At 45.0% G+C, this 17,691-nt stretch overlaps 1 protein-coding gene across 5 annotated transcripts in view; it reads left to right on the top strand.

Annotated features, from left to right (window-relative positions):
- The first annotated feature begins 6,367 nt into the window (after window positions 1–6,367).
- HLF (HLF transcription factor, PAR bZIP family member) overlaps window positions 6,368–17,691 on the top strand; it is a 76,627-nt gene continuing 65,303 nt past the window's right edge. For 2 of the 5 annotated variants that reach the window (XM_001363488.4, XM_007481847.3), the window contains exons 1-2: window positions 6,368–7,025; window positions 9,067–9,399. In XM_001363488.4, coding sequence (XP_001363525.1) covers window positions 6,911–7,025; window positions 9,067–9,399 — 448 coding nt within the window. In that variant the 5' untranslated portion in view covers window positions 6,368–6,910. Of the gene's footprint in view, window positions 7,026–7,062; window positions 7,389–7,434; window positions 8,002–9,066; window positions 9,400–17,691 lie in introns of those variants that run through there. The other 3 variants (XM_007481848.3, XM_056816561.1, XM_007481849.3) reach the window with 3 other exon arrangements.

Genomic DNA, 17,691 nt, shown 5'->3' with positions numbered 1-17,691 from the left:
ACTCGACATGACCTCATGTGTTTGGGCTTTTTTGTCCATGGGGTTTTCTTGACAAAGATACTGGAGTGGTTTGCCAGTGTGCCCCTATTTTACAAATGTACTAAGGCAAATAGGAATTAAGTGACCTGACTAAGGTCACATAACTAGTAAGTATCTGAAGCCAGATTTTTTTTTTAAACCCTTATCTTCTGTCTTTGAATCAATACTGAGAATACTGGTTCCAAAGCAGAAGAGCGGTAAGGACTAGGCAATGGGGGTTAAGTGACTTGCTCAGGGTCATACAGCCAGGAAGTATCTGAGGCTAGATTTGAACCTAGGACCTCCCATCTCTAGGCCTGGCTCTCAATCCACTAAGCCACCCTGCTGCTCCCCTGAAGTCAGATTTGAACTCAGATCTCCCTGACTCCAGATCTGGTACACTGTACCACCCAGTTCCCTTTAAGTGAACCTACCCTTCAATCTACTCCAGTTCTCTTGTATAGATAGGGAAACTGAGGCTGCCAAGAGACTTGCTTAAGTTCCTATGTGTAAAAAGTATCAGTTACAATTAGTACCCAGGACCTTTAAGTCCTCTTCTCATGAACAATTCACCTCACTTCTTGTACTTCATTCTCCTGATACTCACAGTGCATATTTCTGTTGTCCTTTGGGCCACTTAAACTTGTTTTTCTTTAGAGATCATACCAGTGCTCTGTAATTTGCAGCCACAGATCGAAATAGTAAGAAATAAGGACAAGCTTTAGTGAGGGCTAACCTGCTAATGATGAGGAGCACTCTTCTAGCATGCTCCAGGGCATGCCTGTCATTCTTTGGATTCAAAATCAACTAGATCTGGGCAATCTCTCCCCTGGTACAGATTGAAACCACTTCACACCTTCACATCTCATTCCATTTTTTTTTCTGTAAATCTTTCACCGAAGACCCCCATAACACACTTCATGTAACCTAGTGAAGGCTGGACGTGGAGTCAGGAAGACCTAGGTTCATGTCCTCAGATAATGCCTAGATGTAGGAGCCTGGGCAAGTCACTTATCTTTATTTAGCCTTAACCTCGGTTTCTTCATCTCTGGGTGATAATGATGGCACTTACCTCAGTAAGGATCAGTCAATAGGCAGACATTGTCTAAAGTCTTTTAAAACACTTTAAAATACCATAGAAATATAAGCTAGTATTATTTCGATCCTTCTCTCTGGCTCCCTTAGGTACCAATATGGCTCTTGAGTTCATTAGTCATTATATGCTGAAGTTTGCTTGATCCCTCCATGCATCATTACATTGATCTTTGCTTCATGTGAATATGGTTTTTCAAGGCCTGCATCTTTTGGGGCTCAGCTAGAAAACATTAAGGTTTAAAAGATGGTCTTTTGTGGCTGAGGCTTTTGAAAGCCTTAAGTACTACCAAGTCTGATCTCCCGGTGAATTCTCAGCCTGCCTGCAACAAGAAGGGGAAAGGCTAGGGGTGAGCAAATAGAGAAAAAAGAAGGAGATGAGTGAGATTGTGTGATGCCCTCATTTAGCACCAAAGAGACAGAATCAGAGGTTAGAGAACTTTAAAGAGATGTAGGTCTCCACCTGATAAACCAGTGAACTGTGTATTATTGAACCATTAATATTGGCCTGAAGCTAGAGAGGGGCAGAAGGAAACACTATTACTACCATCCTACTCCCTTCTATCTTCAGGGAGCCACAGGCCCCAACAAGAGGTCTTCATGAAACCACTGTAGGGATTTACCTACTCATTTGGGGATGACTATCTAAGCAAGAATATCTATTTTTGTTTGACTAAAACTTTCTGCTGAAATATTGTGAATTGTTCATCTGTTTCAGTTGTCTTACTCTTCATGCCTCCATTTGGGGTTTCCTTGGCAAAAACACTGGAGTAGTTTTCCATTTCCTTCTCCAGCTCATTTTACCAATGAGAAACTGAGGCCAACAGGTAAAGCGACTTACTCGGGGTCACCTAGCTAATAAGTGTGTGAGGCAACATTTAAACTCAGAGAGATGCGTCTTCCTGGCTCCAAGTCTGGCATTCTATCCACTGGGCCACCTAGCTGTTCCAATTCTATGAATAATATACCTACTAACTGAGAAACCTGAGGGGCTCAGAGGTAGAAAGATAAGGGGATTAAGGTGGGACAGCATGTTGGATGAGTCCTCTTTGAGGGAAAGGAAATACTCTAGAGTGGTCCCTTCACATCATGAGTCTCTTACATAAGGGTTAAAAATGTAAGAAAAAATTCAATGCCAAATCATCATTTATTTCTGTAGCGTTTTAAAGATGTGCAACTCTTCATCATGTCAAACTGACAGGTATTTATTAGTCATCTATTATATGCCTACTACTGTGCTAGCCCTAGAAATCCATGGCCACAGAGATCCTGGATCCCTTATTGTTTTAGATAAGGTTCCAGCACTGGAATTCTTAGCCATTCTTTATGTGTCATGGAGCCCTTGGGCAGTTCAGTAAAGCCTATCAACTCTTTCTCTAGAAAGACAAAAGTCGATCACTGACTGTAGGGGGCTTGAAATATAATGGGAGAGGGGTAGTTATATAGCACAGTGGATAAAGCACCAGGCTTAGAGATGGGGGGTTGCAGGTTCAAATCTGGCCTAAGATACTTCCTGGCTGTGTGACTCTGAACAAATCACTTAACCTCAATTTCCTAGAATAGTGTGTTGGCAAACCTTTTAGAGATCATGTTCCCAAACTGCCTATTCAAGCTGCCTGTGAGCCCTACCCCAGAGAGCAGAGGGAGAAAGTGCTTGCATTGGACTGTTGGGCTGGGGAGTGGGTCATACAAAAACATCCTCAGGGGCAATGGAGAGGAGGAATGGAGAAGCCCCGTCTGGCACCAGTGCCAAGTCTTTGCTAAACAGGGCTTATGCCTTGTTGTTCTTCTTTGTCTTAGAATTGTTTTAATAAAATCAGAAGAGAAGGCAGGAAGGAAGGAAGGTAGGAAAGGAGGGATGGAGGGCAAGAGAGAAATTTAATGGGCAACACTACATGCTAACAGCTATGTACAATTAAAAAACAGGACAAATTAGAGATCATCTCAGAAGGAAAGCATCCGTGTGTGTCATACTTCATTAGTATTCTCTTCATTTTACAAGTGAGGAAATGATGTTCAGCGGGACTAAAGGGCTTTCCCTTGGTCACACCAGTAAGTGCTGGAGCAAGGGTCTGAACCTATATCATCTCACCCTGGTCTAGGGTGTTTCTACTACACTGCTTAACCATCTATTTATCCCCCATTGGCTACTTTAGGCCCCTAGGGGAAGTGGGTGTCTATTTTCAAGGATAAATGAATGTCATTTCCATGTTTCCTGGGCTGTGATTTAGATATAGTGACAGAAGAAAGCTTATCAAAAAAGTTCATGATCAAAATGGGTCCAACTCCCAGTGACTATGTATGGATCAGTCTGATGTTTATATGTCCTTGTAGGAAGTTTTCCTTATTGGTTTAGATAAGATTCTAGGGCTGGGGTTCAAAATCAGTTTTTGTGTGTTCTGGGCCCCTCTGACACTTTGTTATAACTGACCAACCCCTCCTTCAAATAATGGTTTAAAATATATTAATAGTATGTGTATACGATTACAAAAGGGAACCCATTATATTGAAATAATTATCAATTTTTTTAAAGTACCCATCTTACCTTTTTTATATGGTGACATGGGCAGGTAAAGAAGATGCTCAGATGCTGATATGTACAACCAAAATCACTCCAGTCCTTCTGTTCTGTTCTACCCATGCCCCCCAAGAGCAACCCCAACTTTCTTCATTGCCAAAATCCAAACCAGCAAATTCTACAAAAGTAATACTTGACTAAGAACTAAGAAGTCCTTCACTCACTCTCTGAGATGGGTATCAAATAGAAATGGATCCCTATGGGTCACATACAGACTTAGAAAATCACAATTTAACCTTGTTTATGTGTTTTTTTTTCCAAAATATAATTTGTTAAAGATTTCCCAATTGTATAGTTAGGCTGAGTTTTGGCTCCATGGGATCCAGTTTGATTCTAATGCCCTATCCATTCATAGATTTGGGGATCCTGTGAACTCAGAAGGTGGAGGATCACATCTTTATTTCAATATAATTATTTAGTCCCTGCCTTAGGCAATTGAATGTGTGTAATCCTGATCAGATTATTAAAGGTCTTCAGAGATAGACATTCTAGACTTCCTAGCTAAAGAAATGGATAGATAGATAAAGATGGCCAGATGAAGGCATTTTTAAGCAGTTAAAATGCCAGGCACTGTACTAAATTGTGAGCACACAAACACAGGAAAATAAAATAATCCTTTCCCTCAAGAAGCTCATATTCTCTAATAAAGGAGGACATTATACAAAGGGGTCCTGGAAAGAAGGTGAGAGGGAGGAAGAGGAGAAGGGGAATAAGCACTTATATAGTACCTGCTCTGTGCCAAGTATTGTGCTAAGATCTTAAAAAAAATTCTCTCATTTGATCCCTCCAACAGCTGTGGGAGTTAGATGCTATTATTTTCCTCATTTTACAGTTGAAGAAACTAAAGCAGAGATTAAGTGACTTGCTCAAGGTCACACAGCTAATAAATGTTTGAGATCAGATTTTTCCTTTTAGGGAGAGTACCCAAACCAAGGCATGATGAGGTACCCAGGAAGATTGGGCAAAAATTTCACCTATGAGGAGAAGGAGGGGGAGGACGGAGTCCAAGTTTCCATTGAGGCATGTTGGAGATACAGTTGGAGACCATACAGTCTCATAGGAATTTAGGCAGTTGACCTAAACTAAAAAGGCAAGTTGGAAATCATCTAGTATAGAAACTCCTTTATGGAGGAGAGAATAGAGGTTCAGTGAAGTGACCTTTCTAGAATCATACAGCTAACCAGAGGCAGAGACAGGATTAGAATCATGTTCCTTCACCAGCATATAAGACTAAGCAAATTTTGCAAACATGGTGAAAGAGACTATCTCAATCCTGGCTTTAGCAAGAAGATGAGAGAAAATTTGCTTATATTATCCCAGTTTCTCATGTTCTCTCATGATCCCAATGGATGAATACTGAAGCACTGTCTCCCAAGCCTCTTGGACCTATCCTGGTTGCAACAGACAAGGGCTGATTGACAGACATCAAATGGATAGGTTGACAATCTGATTGACAGATATCAAGTGTGCTACAATTCTTAGAAAGTGGATGCTAAAAAAGCCCATTCCCTTTGAATGGGACTTTTTATGGCTTTCAAACACTTTGAAAGTGAGGGCTAGGTCACTCGGTGGATAGAGCGCTGAACCTGGAGTCAGGAAGACTTCAGTTGAAATCTGGCTTCAGATACTAACCCTGGGCAATTCCTGTTTGCCTCAGTTTCCTTACTGGTAAAAAATGAGCTAGAGAAGGAAATGACAAACTACTCCAGTATCTTTGTCAAGAAAACCCCACAAGGGGTCATGATGAATCAGACACCACTGAACAACAACATTCTAGGTTCTGAGGGTAAATTGCCAAGAACATGGAAGGAATTTCTTGCATAATAAAGTCAAAGATCAAGTCCCTATTCCTATCCCCAGATCAACTTGGGTACTTTGACATGGTAATATCACCCACAAACGGATAGGGTTTTTATCAGTGGAAATGGCATTAAAGAGGAGGCATTACCATCTGCTTTGTCCCTGCACCCTAAGGACCATGAGACCTTTCCATCTGATTTGAAGCTGAAACCTTCCATATGTGTTGCTTCCCCCATTAGAATGAGAGCTCCCTTGAGAGCTGGGACTGCCTTACTTTTCTATGGGTATAGCCAGGCCTTTGCACAATGCTTTGCACATAAAAAACGCGTAAGAGATGCACCCCTTTGTTCGTTCGTTCATTCATTCACAGCCCAGAAGGTCTCTGTTCAGTAGGGTATATGACTTAAGTCCATCATATAAAGTCCTTAAGACACCTCCAAAATGCCCTGAAAATGACTCCCTCCAGCTCAGATCCTACCTCCACTCCACGCTCCACCTTTTCCCTCCTCTTCCTAACTTAATTTTAAGGAGATTTTCCAGGGAAAGAGGCGGGAGGTAGGGCTGCCAAAGGGGATAGGTCCAAGAGTCCTCTTCGCTCCATTCTCGCTACCCTCTGCCCTTTCTCACACACCCCCACCAAGGACTTGCTAGGAAAGACAGTTTGGAAACCTCTCGGGATCCCACCCACCCTGCGCCCAAGGTCCTAGTAACTGAAAGCCCGGGAAGGACGCGGGCGACGATGTCAAACTCAATATCTTGGCGGCGGTGGTCGGAGGAGGGAGGGGAGAGGCAGAGGCAGGGATCTGGGGGAGGAAGGGGGAGTGGTGGTGGCCCCGCCCCCGCACGCCTATGGGGGAGCGGTGCGGGCCCTGACGTCACTTTTGCCTGCGTCCCTGCACATGGGCTGCCGAATGCACTGAGCGGGCTGCAGCGGACCAAGAGCTGGGAGCCGGAGCCGTAGCAGCAGCAGCCTCGGGGAGGGGGGGTGGGGGTGGGAAGCACGCACGGCCTCGGGCTTTTGGGGCGCGGGCGCCCAGGCTATGCTGTGCATTTTTAAAATTTTCCAGTCCTCTCCGCTGTTTTTGCAATTTTCGACCTAACTAACATTTTGCAAGAGGAGGGGGTGTGAGGAGGGTCTTGTAGGAGCCCGTCTTGCACTTCGGCCGCTTGCCGAGGACCAGCTATTTCCCGAAACTTCTGTATTTTTCATTTTTGTGTGTTTGTCTATGCACTTGAATATATATTAGCATAATTTCCCTTACACTCCCCAGGCTTCCCCACCGCCTGGGAGGAGGACACGTTACCAGAGGGAGGAAAAACAAACTGGGATTGGGGGATTGGGCGGGGGGAGGGGGAGGTTTATTCTTTTTTTTTGCAAAGAGAAAAGAGAAGAAAAGAAAAAAAAACACCTAGTACACCGAGATGGAGAAAATGTCCCGCCCGCTCCCCCTGAACCCCACGTTCATCCCTCCCACTTACGGCGTGCTCAAGTCCCTGCTGGAGAACCCCCTGAAGCTGCCCCTGCACCCCGAAGACGGTGAGAGCCGCCGCCGATGCTTGGCTTTCTCGGGTTCCCCTGATTGGAGAAAGGAGACTTCCAGGGCTGGGGCTTTCCCCGACTTTGCTTTTCTTCCTGAGCACTCACCTTGTATCTCCAACCGGCCTCACCGCCCTCCCCCCCTTTACCCTCCCCATCCTCTTCTCTCTACCCTCTCCTGCACTCCCCAGAGCCAAACCCGGTGCTGCCTCTGCTTGGATGCAATTGAGGATTGGCTCTCTCACCCGCTTTCCTTCTTTCTCCCCTCCTCCTCCATCGCCCACCCCCGAATCGTCTTTCCGCTTTATTTTAAGTAATTCTGGGAGCCAGTGCCTAACCTCTGTGGTTTGTTCTGCTGTGCAGGTAGGAGCTGATGCAATTTAAAATAGGGGTGGGGTGGGGTGAGAAAAGTCGTTCCCCCCTCCCCCCAGATTAGCGATTCTCACGAGTAAAGTTAAAGGGTGCCAGAGGGAGAGGGGAGTTTTGAGAGGTAAGAGTGTAAATTTCTACTTTTCGTGGTTTTGAGGGACTCTTGGAGCGAGGTTTGCAGGCAACAGTCCACGAGCAGCGTAATAGCATAGTAATGGGATCTTGGTTGTTTTTGTTTTTATTAAGTAATTGAAGGTGTGGATAAGGACGGATTTTTAGGAGGCGTTTTTACTTTCCGAAGTTGAAAGGGGTGGAGTGGGGGAGAGGCTGGCTTTTGTGTTGAAAGCTGATCCCCGTGCCAGTTTCTCTTGTCAGTTTCCCTCTCCACCTTTCCTGGTGGGAGAGGACTTGAAAAGGATGCTCACGTGTAAAATAAGACCAAGTCTCATGACATTCTGGCGTTAAAGGTGTTGGGGAAAGATAGTCTGAGACAGATTCCACTGAGTACTTCTCTCTCTGGTCTGCAGCCAGCAAAGTGTATTATGCTGGCAATGTGAGAGATTTGCGATTTAGGCTTCTGCGTTCTGTTTCCCAGCTAATCACAACAGTAAGTCTAGTCATTTATAGTATAAAGTCGTATAAATGGCTCCCTTCTTAAAATTGATTTCAGGAGATTTGTACCTTCTTTGCTTAATCTAGACTTGTTGCTACATATTTAAGGTACTTTAGAATGCCTTTATCCCCTCTCCTGACTCGATTTGGGGGGGGGGGGGCGGGAGAGACCTGCAAGAAATGATATATTTTCGCTTGATTGGGTTCGGGAATTTTAATCATTAATTTGGATGTGGTGGTGGTTAGAGAATTGAAATCAGGTACTTAGGAGGCCAGATTCTCCTAGGGGACTTGGTGGTGTTGAAATGGACAGATGTCAAATGATCAGTTATAGATTGAATGAAATATCAGGTGTTTGCCTATACAAGATAGCAACATGCGCACGTGCTAGTACTGTGTGCATGCTGGTGCTTTCTCGATGTTAAGCAACAGCTGTGACTTGAAAAGTTGTGTACAAATAACATTAAAAAAAAACGCCAGAAATCATCTTGGTGGCCTCTTCTGAGGAAAGAAGCCTTTTATCAAATACACAACTCCTCTGAATAATTAACTTGTTTTGTAAATCTAGATTTTTTTATGAGCCTTATTGATTAGAATTGAGTTATACCTGTAGAGTGAGTGAATGTGTGTGTAAAATATGGATATTGCCAGTTTTAAAGGTGGTTGTAAGTAATTACAGTAAAGATTCTTCCCTATTGTAAATGTAAATTTCTTATATTACCAGAACTCAACTGTGCAACTGATTGCTCCACTGTGGGGACTTGGGGATCAGGCTTAAAATGGGAGCTTTTATCTTAGCTCATGCTGAAGCCCATCCAGTAAAGCATTTGTCTCTTTCCAAAGTAAATAGGGAGATTGTGAAAAGCAGATAGACCTCTGCATCCAGCCTGAACTTTTAACTCAGGATTACCTGAGGTCCACTGAGGACAAACTCAGGAGGAGATAGTGTTATTTGGGATGAGAAATGTCCCTGTGTTTTTGGGAGGAGAGACTAGTGGGGTAGGAAAGACTTAGGATTGTTTTTCCTTTTAAAAAAATTAACTTTTGTTTTCTTCTTTAGCATTTGGTAAAGAAAAAGACAAGAAGAAGCTGGATGATGACAACAGTAGCCCTATGGTCCCCCAGTCTGCTTTCTTGGGGCCCACCTTGTGGGACAAAACCCTACCCTATGACGGAGATACTTTCCAGTTGGAATATATGGACTTGGAAGAATTCTTGTCGGAAAATGGCATCCCCCCCAGCCCCTCTCAGCATGACCACAGCCCCCACCCCCCTGGGCTACAGCCAGCAACCTCATCGGCTCCCTCTGTCATGGACCTCAGCAGCCGGGCCTCCACCTCAGTGCACCCCAGCATCTCCTCTCAGAACTGCCTGCAGAGCCCCATCAGACCAGGTAAACCTCCTGGAAGGCTGCCCCGAGATAGTGTGGGGAGGGGGAAGATGGAAGCTTCCCCAGGGACCCCACCTCAGAGACTTGCTTGATAGAGGGGACCACTGCCTTGGCTCTGAAGTCCAGAGGACCTGGGCTCAGATCCCTCTGAGATTTTTTACCTGTGTGACCTTAGGCAAGTTAGGGTTTCCAGTTTCCTCATCTATAAAACAAAGCAGTTGGACTTGATGACCTGGAGGGTCTTTTCCAGCCCTAAATCTCTAATCCAAACCTGCCAGTTCCCACAAACCTTTTTTTTTTAATGCCCAAATTGCCTAGATAGCAGGAAGAAAGTATTTCTCTTAGGATCTAACTTAGTGACTTGTACATGGTAGGTGCTTAATAAATGTTTTTTGATTGAATTTTCTTGCCTCAATGATTCTGATAGGTTTATTACATTGCCTCAGGTCTCCTGGTATCTAGCCCTTCATTTCATGGCTCTATAGATTGAGCCTGAAGAAAAGAGACAGGAGAAGAAAAGAATATTTGGGGGTAAGAAGGTGGATCTTTGAGTCTCAGATTATTGTTGTTCTGACTGAGAAATTTAAGTGTCAGAAAAGACTACTGAATTGAGGCAGATTTGACCCTTTTACTAGTCAGGTTAGGAATGCATGGCCCAGGTTCTTTCCCTCCCCCCCCCCCATGTCTTTTACCGATTTCCTTATACACCAGATGCCTCATCTTAGGTTTTCATCATAAACCAGACCTCTCATTTAACCCTGCTTTGTTCTTGAAAAAATTGTCTATAAATACAATGTTTGGTAAAAAAAAAAAAAGAGGCATATTTTAAGGTGCATTGTGGGTGCTCAGTATTTAAGGGAACTTCATGGCTGATTCCCATGGTCTCATGGTAATTGCAATTGTATCCATGCCTGAAATTCCATGGGACACATCTTGTGCTTAAAAATCCCTTTTGCACATAAAAGACAGAAAAAAATCTATCTGCACACCTACAAAGTTCTTGCTCAGTGCAAAATGGTGAAAAATAAGGACAGTTTCCTATTTAGTTAGGTGGGAAGGAAGATGCAGCCAGAGAAACTGTCAGGGTCTGGAGTCTGGAGGGGAGAGTAGAGGGAAGGTACCAATGATGGGTTGTACTACAGACCTTTACTACAGTCTTTGTCCTGTTGTGTAGCAACTTCTGGGACATAAGGAGAGCAATGAGAATAGGAGGAAACCATGTGAATGAGAAAACTGTTCTCTTAAAATGGAATTGGGTATGGGGGGGGGGGTGTGGATGGATCTTTTCAACTCTTCCCTCTCCAAGTTGGAATCCTGACTCTGAGTGGCTTCTCCCCTCTTCTTCCTGGGATGTGAGCTTGGGCTATAGAGGACCAACCAGGCTGTGGTCAGGGGCATCCGTTGGTAAGAATGGCCAGAGAAATCAAGAGCTCTGTAAAACTGGGAAAACAGGCAAAAAACCTAGAGAAAAAGTAAATGTCTGAGCTGAACTAGACTCTACCACTGCAGTTACTTCCTGTGTTTTATCTCCTGTAACCTCTCTTATCTCCCCAAATACCTTTCTTTTAAAAGGCTTAACACTAGCCTAAGAGGAATTGGGAAATTGCTTGTTTCACATTTATTAGGTAGGGAAAGAAACTCCCAGAATTAAATATCAGGCCAAATTCTGCAGGATAACTCTTTATTTGGGTATCTTGTCTCAGTAATATGTGAATAGGCACTGGACCCCTTTCCCTTTTGACTCAGTTGACTTGTAATATATCAGTCAGTTAGTATTTATTAAACAGCTCCTGTGTTCAGCTTGCATGGGGAACTGTCTTTCTTTCGCTTAAAATGTATCCAAACATTTGACATCTAAGACTGCTCCCTGCCTCCTTGTGCTTATTCTTGTTAAGAATCAACAGACAATGGGGGCAGCTGGGTGGCTCAGTGGATTCAGAGCCAGGTCTAGAGATGGGAGGTCTTGGATTTAAATCTGACCTCAGACACTTCCCAGCTGTGTGACCCTGGGCAAGTCACTTAACCTCCATTGCCTAGCACTTACCACTCTTCTGCCTTGGAGCCAGTACACAGTATTGACTCCAAGTCGGAAGGAAAGGGTTTAAAAAAATCAATTGACAATGATACCCTCCCTCCCCCCAGAGCAAAAAAAAAAAAAAAGAAACCGACATCTTTGGTGATGACCTGGCTGGTTCTCTTGGTGACCTTGGGTCACTGGGTGGTTTTGTCACTAACCTTCTTCTAACCTCATGCTGTCCCAGAGTTCCACCCCATAGTATTAGAAACCTTATGTATGTCACTTCATTCCTGTTGACTTAAAAATCAAAGCTCAACCAAACAGGCTTGGAAGGCTTTTTTTCTATAGGTTAAAATATGCTTGAAACTCATTTTCTTCTCAACATGGAAAGGCTAATCATAAATTTTAGTTATAAAGACTTTACCAACCTTAATTTTCTCCAAATATATTAATTTCAGTCCTTGCTCAGGCAATGCTGTTAGTTTTGTTAAAGAGTCATACTATATTCTATTAATATCTTCAGAATGGCCAGAGAAATGGAGGAAAGCCCCCGGCACACTGAGGGGACACCATGTCTTGGTGGGTGGGAATGAGCATTGCACAGAATGGCAGGGGTGAGGGGTTTCCCTGGAGGGAAAATCTACTTTGCACTCTCAGTGTCATTGTGTTGGAGTTCAAACCAAGTGGGAGGTCATTTCAGACAATGAACATTTGTGAAGGACCTGCTGAGTGCCAGGTTCTGTGCTAAGGGCTGGGGATGCAGTCCTTGCCCTCAAGTAGCTAACAGTGTAACGAGAGAGACATGAGACTAACTATGTACAGACAAGCTATCTTCAGGGTAATAATAATGATAATAATACCAACAGGAGGAGCTAGGTAGTACAGTGGATAGATAGAATGCCAGACCTAGAGTCCCGAAAAATTATCCTCCCAAGTTCAAATCTGGCCTCAGATACTTGCTTGCTGTGTGACCCTGGGCAAGTCACTTAACCCTGTTTGCTTCAGTTTTCTCATCTGTAAAATGAGCTGGAAAAGGACATGGGAAATCACTCCAATATCTTTGCCAAGATAATCTCAAATGGGTTCACACAGAGTTGGACAGTCTGAAAACTATTAAACAACAATAAATAACAGGAAGAAGGCATTGGAAATAGGGGATGCTCAGTTAAAAAAAGAAAGGGAGGTACTGGGAAAGACTTCCTGCAGGTGGGGTTTTAGGTGGAATTTAATGGAAGCCAGGAAGGGGAGACAAGGAGGAAGAACACTTCAGGTGTGGTTTGGGATGTCATAAAGCATAACCAACAAGATACTAATTCCCATCACAGGAGTAGGCATTTTTGGTATGACTTAGGACCATGTTGGTGAAGACGTGGCATATGTGCCCCGGTGGCAGCTCCTGGGGATATTTTTTTGTATGCCCTGCTCCTCTGTCCAGCAGCCCAATGGAAGCACTTCCTCCCTCACACAGCATTGGCCAGCTCTGATTTAGGAGTAGAGAGGCATAAAGACCTGAATTCAAGTCTTGTCTCTGAAACATACTGTGTGACTTCAGGCAAGTCATGGCTTCTCTGTATTCTAGATGACTCTCTCTAAGACCATATATTGCCCAGAAGGGGCCAGCCAGCCTTCATTGAGCTGATATTTCTACCCCTGAAAATCCTTTATAGGCTGTGGTGTGCTGGAGCTGGTTTGCAAAATTTCAGCACGTACATTAATGCCTCAGAAATCAGGGCTTGGTTGATTGTCCAGACTTAAGGTGATGGAAGAACAGTTGAGTAGCAGTGTGAATAGAACACCTGGCCTGGAGTGGGGAGGACCTCAGTTCAAGTCTAGCCTCAAACACTTCCTAGCTAGGTGACCCTGGTCAAGTCACTTAACTCCGATTGCCTGGCCCTTGTCACCCTTCTATCTTAGAACTAATATCAAGGCAGAAAGTAAAGTTTTGGGTTTTTTTTTTAAGCGATGGAGAAAATGTAAATAACACAGATTAAATTTAGGAATGTATTTTGTGTACATTGTTGCCCCAGAGAGCTGGTTGTTAAACACCACAGATCTAGTCTTTGCACACTACATAAGCTGTTAGGAATCCCAACAATCAGTAGGTTGTCAAGAAGCTATGTGATCCTAATAAAAATGTACTTATCCTCTATTAGCATGTTGGTAAAACTAAGATGTCAGGCTGATCTGGAGATAATTAGAGTGCAGTTTTACTAAACATTTGTATTCTGCTATTTGCTCAGCATGTATCCTTTAAGCCATGCTTAATAGCATCGTGTCACCAATGGTGCCTGGTTGGGAGAAGAGAAAGGAAGCCCCAAGCTGACAACTTAGAGACGTCTTTTTTAATGCCCAGTGTTGCTTTGGAATAGCAGAAGGAGCTTCCTGGCTAGGGCCCTGTCACCCACGTTTGACCCTCATTTCCCATCCTCTATACCTATGGGTGCAAGTGGGATTGGCCTCATCGGGCAGTGAGTGCCCTGATTTGGGGGAGGGGCGGGAGGAGTCTCTGGCTCTCTTGGAGGCCGCTGGATGACAGGCTCCTGCTCTCCCAGAGGGTCCCGAGGCAGAGCATAAGGCCCAGCTCCCTGCGTTTTCGGCAGAGACAAGGGAGAGGCTGTGTTGAGAGAAATGGGAGAATCTGGGCCTGCTGGCCCTGAGAGGGGCCGTGCAAAGCGGTTGGTTTAGGACAGCGGTTCCATAGAGGAAAGGCATCCTCAGCATACAAAGGCAGGATTATGTTGGTCACAGACTAGCCGAGCCAGTTCCTAAATTGGTTCCTTGTGGTGTGGTGTGGTGTGTTTTTGTTTTGTTTTGTTTTGTTTTGCTTTTTTTTGTCTGTTTGTGATCAGGACTCCTTCCTGCTCTGGAGGGGAAGTCAGGGGACATCCTGCTTGTCTTTCAAAGAGATCTTCGTGGGCTTGAGTTCCACTAGGGATGAATGAGGTTTCATTATCAGAACAGAATCCTGTGGCAGCAAGAGTTTAGCTCTGGAGCTAGGAGGGACGTTGGAGGACAAGTAGTCCAACCATCATTTTACAGATGAGGAAACTGAGGCCCAAGGAGCCAGAACCACTTTCTCTGGATCAAGTAGCTAGTGAGTAGAAGATGGATAGAAGATAGTGAGGAAGAAATTAGACTTGTATTTATTTGGTCCCAGAGGAGAGAACCAAGAGCAAAGGATGGAGTTTGCAAAGAAGCCAATTTAAGTTTGTTGTCAGGAAAATAGAAAACAAAAAAAACCCATAATAATTTTCTAGGATTAGGGCTATCTAAAGGTAAAATGGACTCCTTCTGGAGGGGGCAGCTTCCTCCTCCCTGGAGGTCTGAGTAGAGGCTGGATGTCTTTGTCACTGCTGCATTATGCTGGGGATTCCTTTGTGTGATTGAACTAGGCCTTCCAAACTCTCAAATCAATGATTCTGAGAAATGGCTGAGGTGGGAACAGAATCCAATTTTTTTATTTGTTTGTTTTAGGTCTGTTTAAAACAATTTTTTAAATGTTAAATTTAGGCTCCAACTTTAGTAAATCTAGTGATAAAGTATGTCAGATACCTCTGCTGAACTTCTCATGTGTGATGCCTCAGTTCTTGTCTTCCATGCTTCTAGCTTTCCAGCATCACTTTGCTGGTCATCTTTCCCCGTTAGACTAGGACTGCCTGGGGAGCAGGGCTGTCTTTGCTGGCTTATGCTTGTAGCCTCAGTGTTTAGTATATATGCTGCTGTTGTTTAGTAGTTTTTCAGTTGTATCCAATACTCCATGACCCCATTTGGGGTTTTCTTGGCAAGGGTACTTGAATGGTTTGTCATTTCCTTCTCTGGCTCATTTGACGGATGAGGAAACTGAGGCAAACACAGTAAAATTACTTGGCTAGTGAGCATCTGAGGCTGGATTTGAACTCAGAAAGGTGAGTCTACCTAACTCTAGGCTTGGTGCTTTATCCACTGTGCTGCCTAGATGCCTATGTAATGTCTATAATAAGCACTTGCTACAGGTTTGTTTACTGACTACTACATTTACCTGGGACTTCTCAGGTCCCCTCCCCTCCCTTTGCGGACCCCTTAAACTTCAGAGTGGGTGTGGGGGAGGGGCATTTTGCTTTCTTATATCAGTCCACAGAGTACTTAAAAATACCTTATCTGGGTATCTTAGGGAAGCTTAAGGAGCTTGGTAAAAAGGTGGAGAAGAGGGACAAAAGGCTGGTTGACTCAGGGCAGCTGGGTGGCTCAGTGGATTAAGAACCAGGCCTAGAGTCAGGAGGTTCAAATCTGTCCTCAAACACTTCCCAGCTGTGGGACTCCGGGTATGTCCCTGAAGCCCCCCATTGCTTTGCTTGGGTCTTTGCCTTAGAACTGATATTCGGACAGAAGGCAGGTGTTTGAGAGAGGGAGATAGAGAGAGGGGGGGAAGGCAGGCAGGCAGGTTGCTTGGTGACTGATCCCTCAGGCCACAGTTCAGGCCCTCTGGGGTGGTGATGTCTGTGGGGACAGAGCCTGTTTCAGGAGGCCTGAGAAGGCCAGCCTTCAGGGGACCTGCTTTTGACTGCTGTAACCCCAGGTCTTCCTTCCCTGGAGGGTCTACAGTTCTCAAATTTTCTCAGGTGGCATAGTGAGCCTCTATAAGGGACAGTGACTGCAGTGAAGCTCTCTAATCCATAGGGATCAAGAAACTTTCAAAAGCAAGGGGACTGGCTTTCTTTTAGGTGGACTGTTGGATGCTTGGTGAGCTTTCGGTTCCGTGTGTGGAATGATTGGAGTTTTCCTACCAGACGGACCCTGACCGCTGCCACTTCTCAGCCTTGTCTGGAATTTATTTCAGGAAGCACTTGTTGGCTGTGTGATGGCCCCAAAGCATCTTCATCTCTCCAAGCCTCCATTTACTCATTGTAAAACGAGAGGAATAATAGCTGTCCTTGAGTTGTGGCATACTTAGGTGATGCTTTGCAAACTGAAGCACTTTATAATTGTTTGTTAACCATCCGTCAACAAGCATTTATTTTATTTTTCGGTTAAAACCTTTACTTTCTGTCTTAGAATTGATATTAAGTATTGATTCCAAGGCAGAAGAGTGGTAAGGGCTAGGCAGTGGGGTTAAGCGATTTGCCCAGGGTCACACAGCTAAGAAGTGTCTGAGTTCTGATTTGAACTGAGGACCTCCATCCACCAGCTGCCCCTCAGCCCATGAGGGGTCTTTGTGCAAGACAGAGTGCTAGGCAGCAAGGATACATATTTAAAAGTGAGCTATTTGCCTGACCTCAAGGAACTTCCATTCTGCTGGGACAGACACAGAGTGTTCACAGATAAGTAATCACAAAACAGCTGCAAAATAAAATACTTGGTGTATGGAGGGGGGCGGGAGAGGTGGGAGGGGCTCAGGAGGGCTTGAGATGAACGTTATTGGACCTGACTCTCCCCATGGGAGTTCCAAGAAGCTGTGAGGACTGGGACAAAGGCCCAGAGACAAGAGACGCTGTGTCATCCATAGGGGTTGGAGGTGGGCCAGTTTGGCGGGAGTATAGGATCCAGTGGATATTTATTAAGTACCTGCTGTGTGCCAAGCACTGTGCTGAGTGCTGGGGATCCAGGAAGTAACAGATAAGGCATCCTGGGAAGATCGGCCGGATCCTGGCAGTGAAGGACTTCATAATCTGAAAAGAATGCCTCTACTTGTCACAGAGGCGGCAGGGAGCCCCAGGGAGCTTCTGAAGGTGCGGAGTGATCCCGGGTGGTGTTCTGTGCGGAGACCTGGTCCGGAGAGGGAATGGTCCGTAGCTTATGGTGGTCTTTGGACCGAGGCGGGCCTAGCCCAGGGGGATGGTGGCAATGGGGATTATTCCGGAAGCACCTCCGCCTACTTCTGTCTTGACTCCGACACACCCACCGGAAGGAAGCAGCCTTTGCACTCCCCTGACTCTACTACTGATTCCTGGACAGCTGACTAAGTGCGTGAATAGCTGAATAGCGCAAATATCGAAGAATGAGTAGCATAGGGTCCTCTTCCTCCTTTCCCGAGGGCCTCTCAGTGCTTGGCCCTCCCCACCCCCACCCTTGCCCACATGAACTCTGGCCTCCCTATGGCCCCAGGGGAGGAGGAGGCCGAAGGCAGCTCCAGGCACCTTGGCCTCTAGAGGGGGAGGCTCTCTGGGTCTTGGCTGTCTGAGCACTAGGAGACGGTGAGAGGTGAGAATGCTGCCTCACCCTCCCTGGGACAAAGCACTGGCTACCGTGTGCTAGTTATGGCCCTGAGTCTTCTAGCCAGTTCCTTTTAGAGCCAAAGGGAA

This window comes from Monodelphis domestica, chromosome 2 (genome assembly GCF_027887165.1).
Source record: "Monodelphis domestica isolate mMonDom1 chromosome 2, mMonDom1.pri, whole genome shotgun sequence".
Taxonomy (NCBI): Eukaryota; Metazoa; Chordata; class Mammalia; order Didelphimorphia; family Didelphidae; genus Monodelphis; species Monodelphis domestica.
Note: the sequence above shows the minus strand (reverse complement) of the source record. Positions and strands in the feature narration are given on the sequence as shown.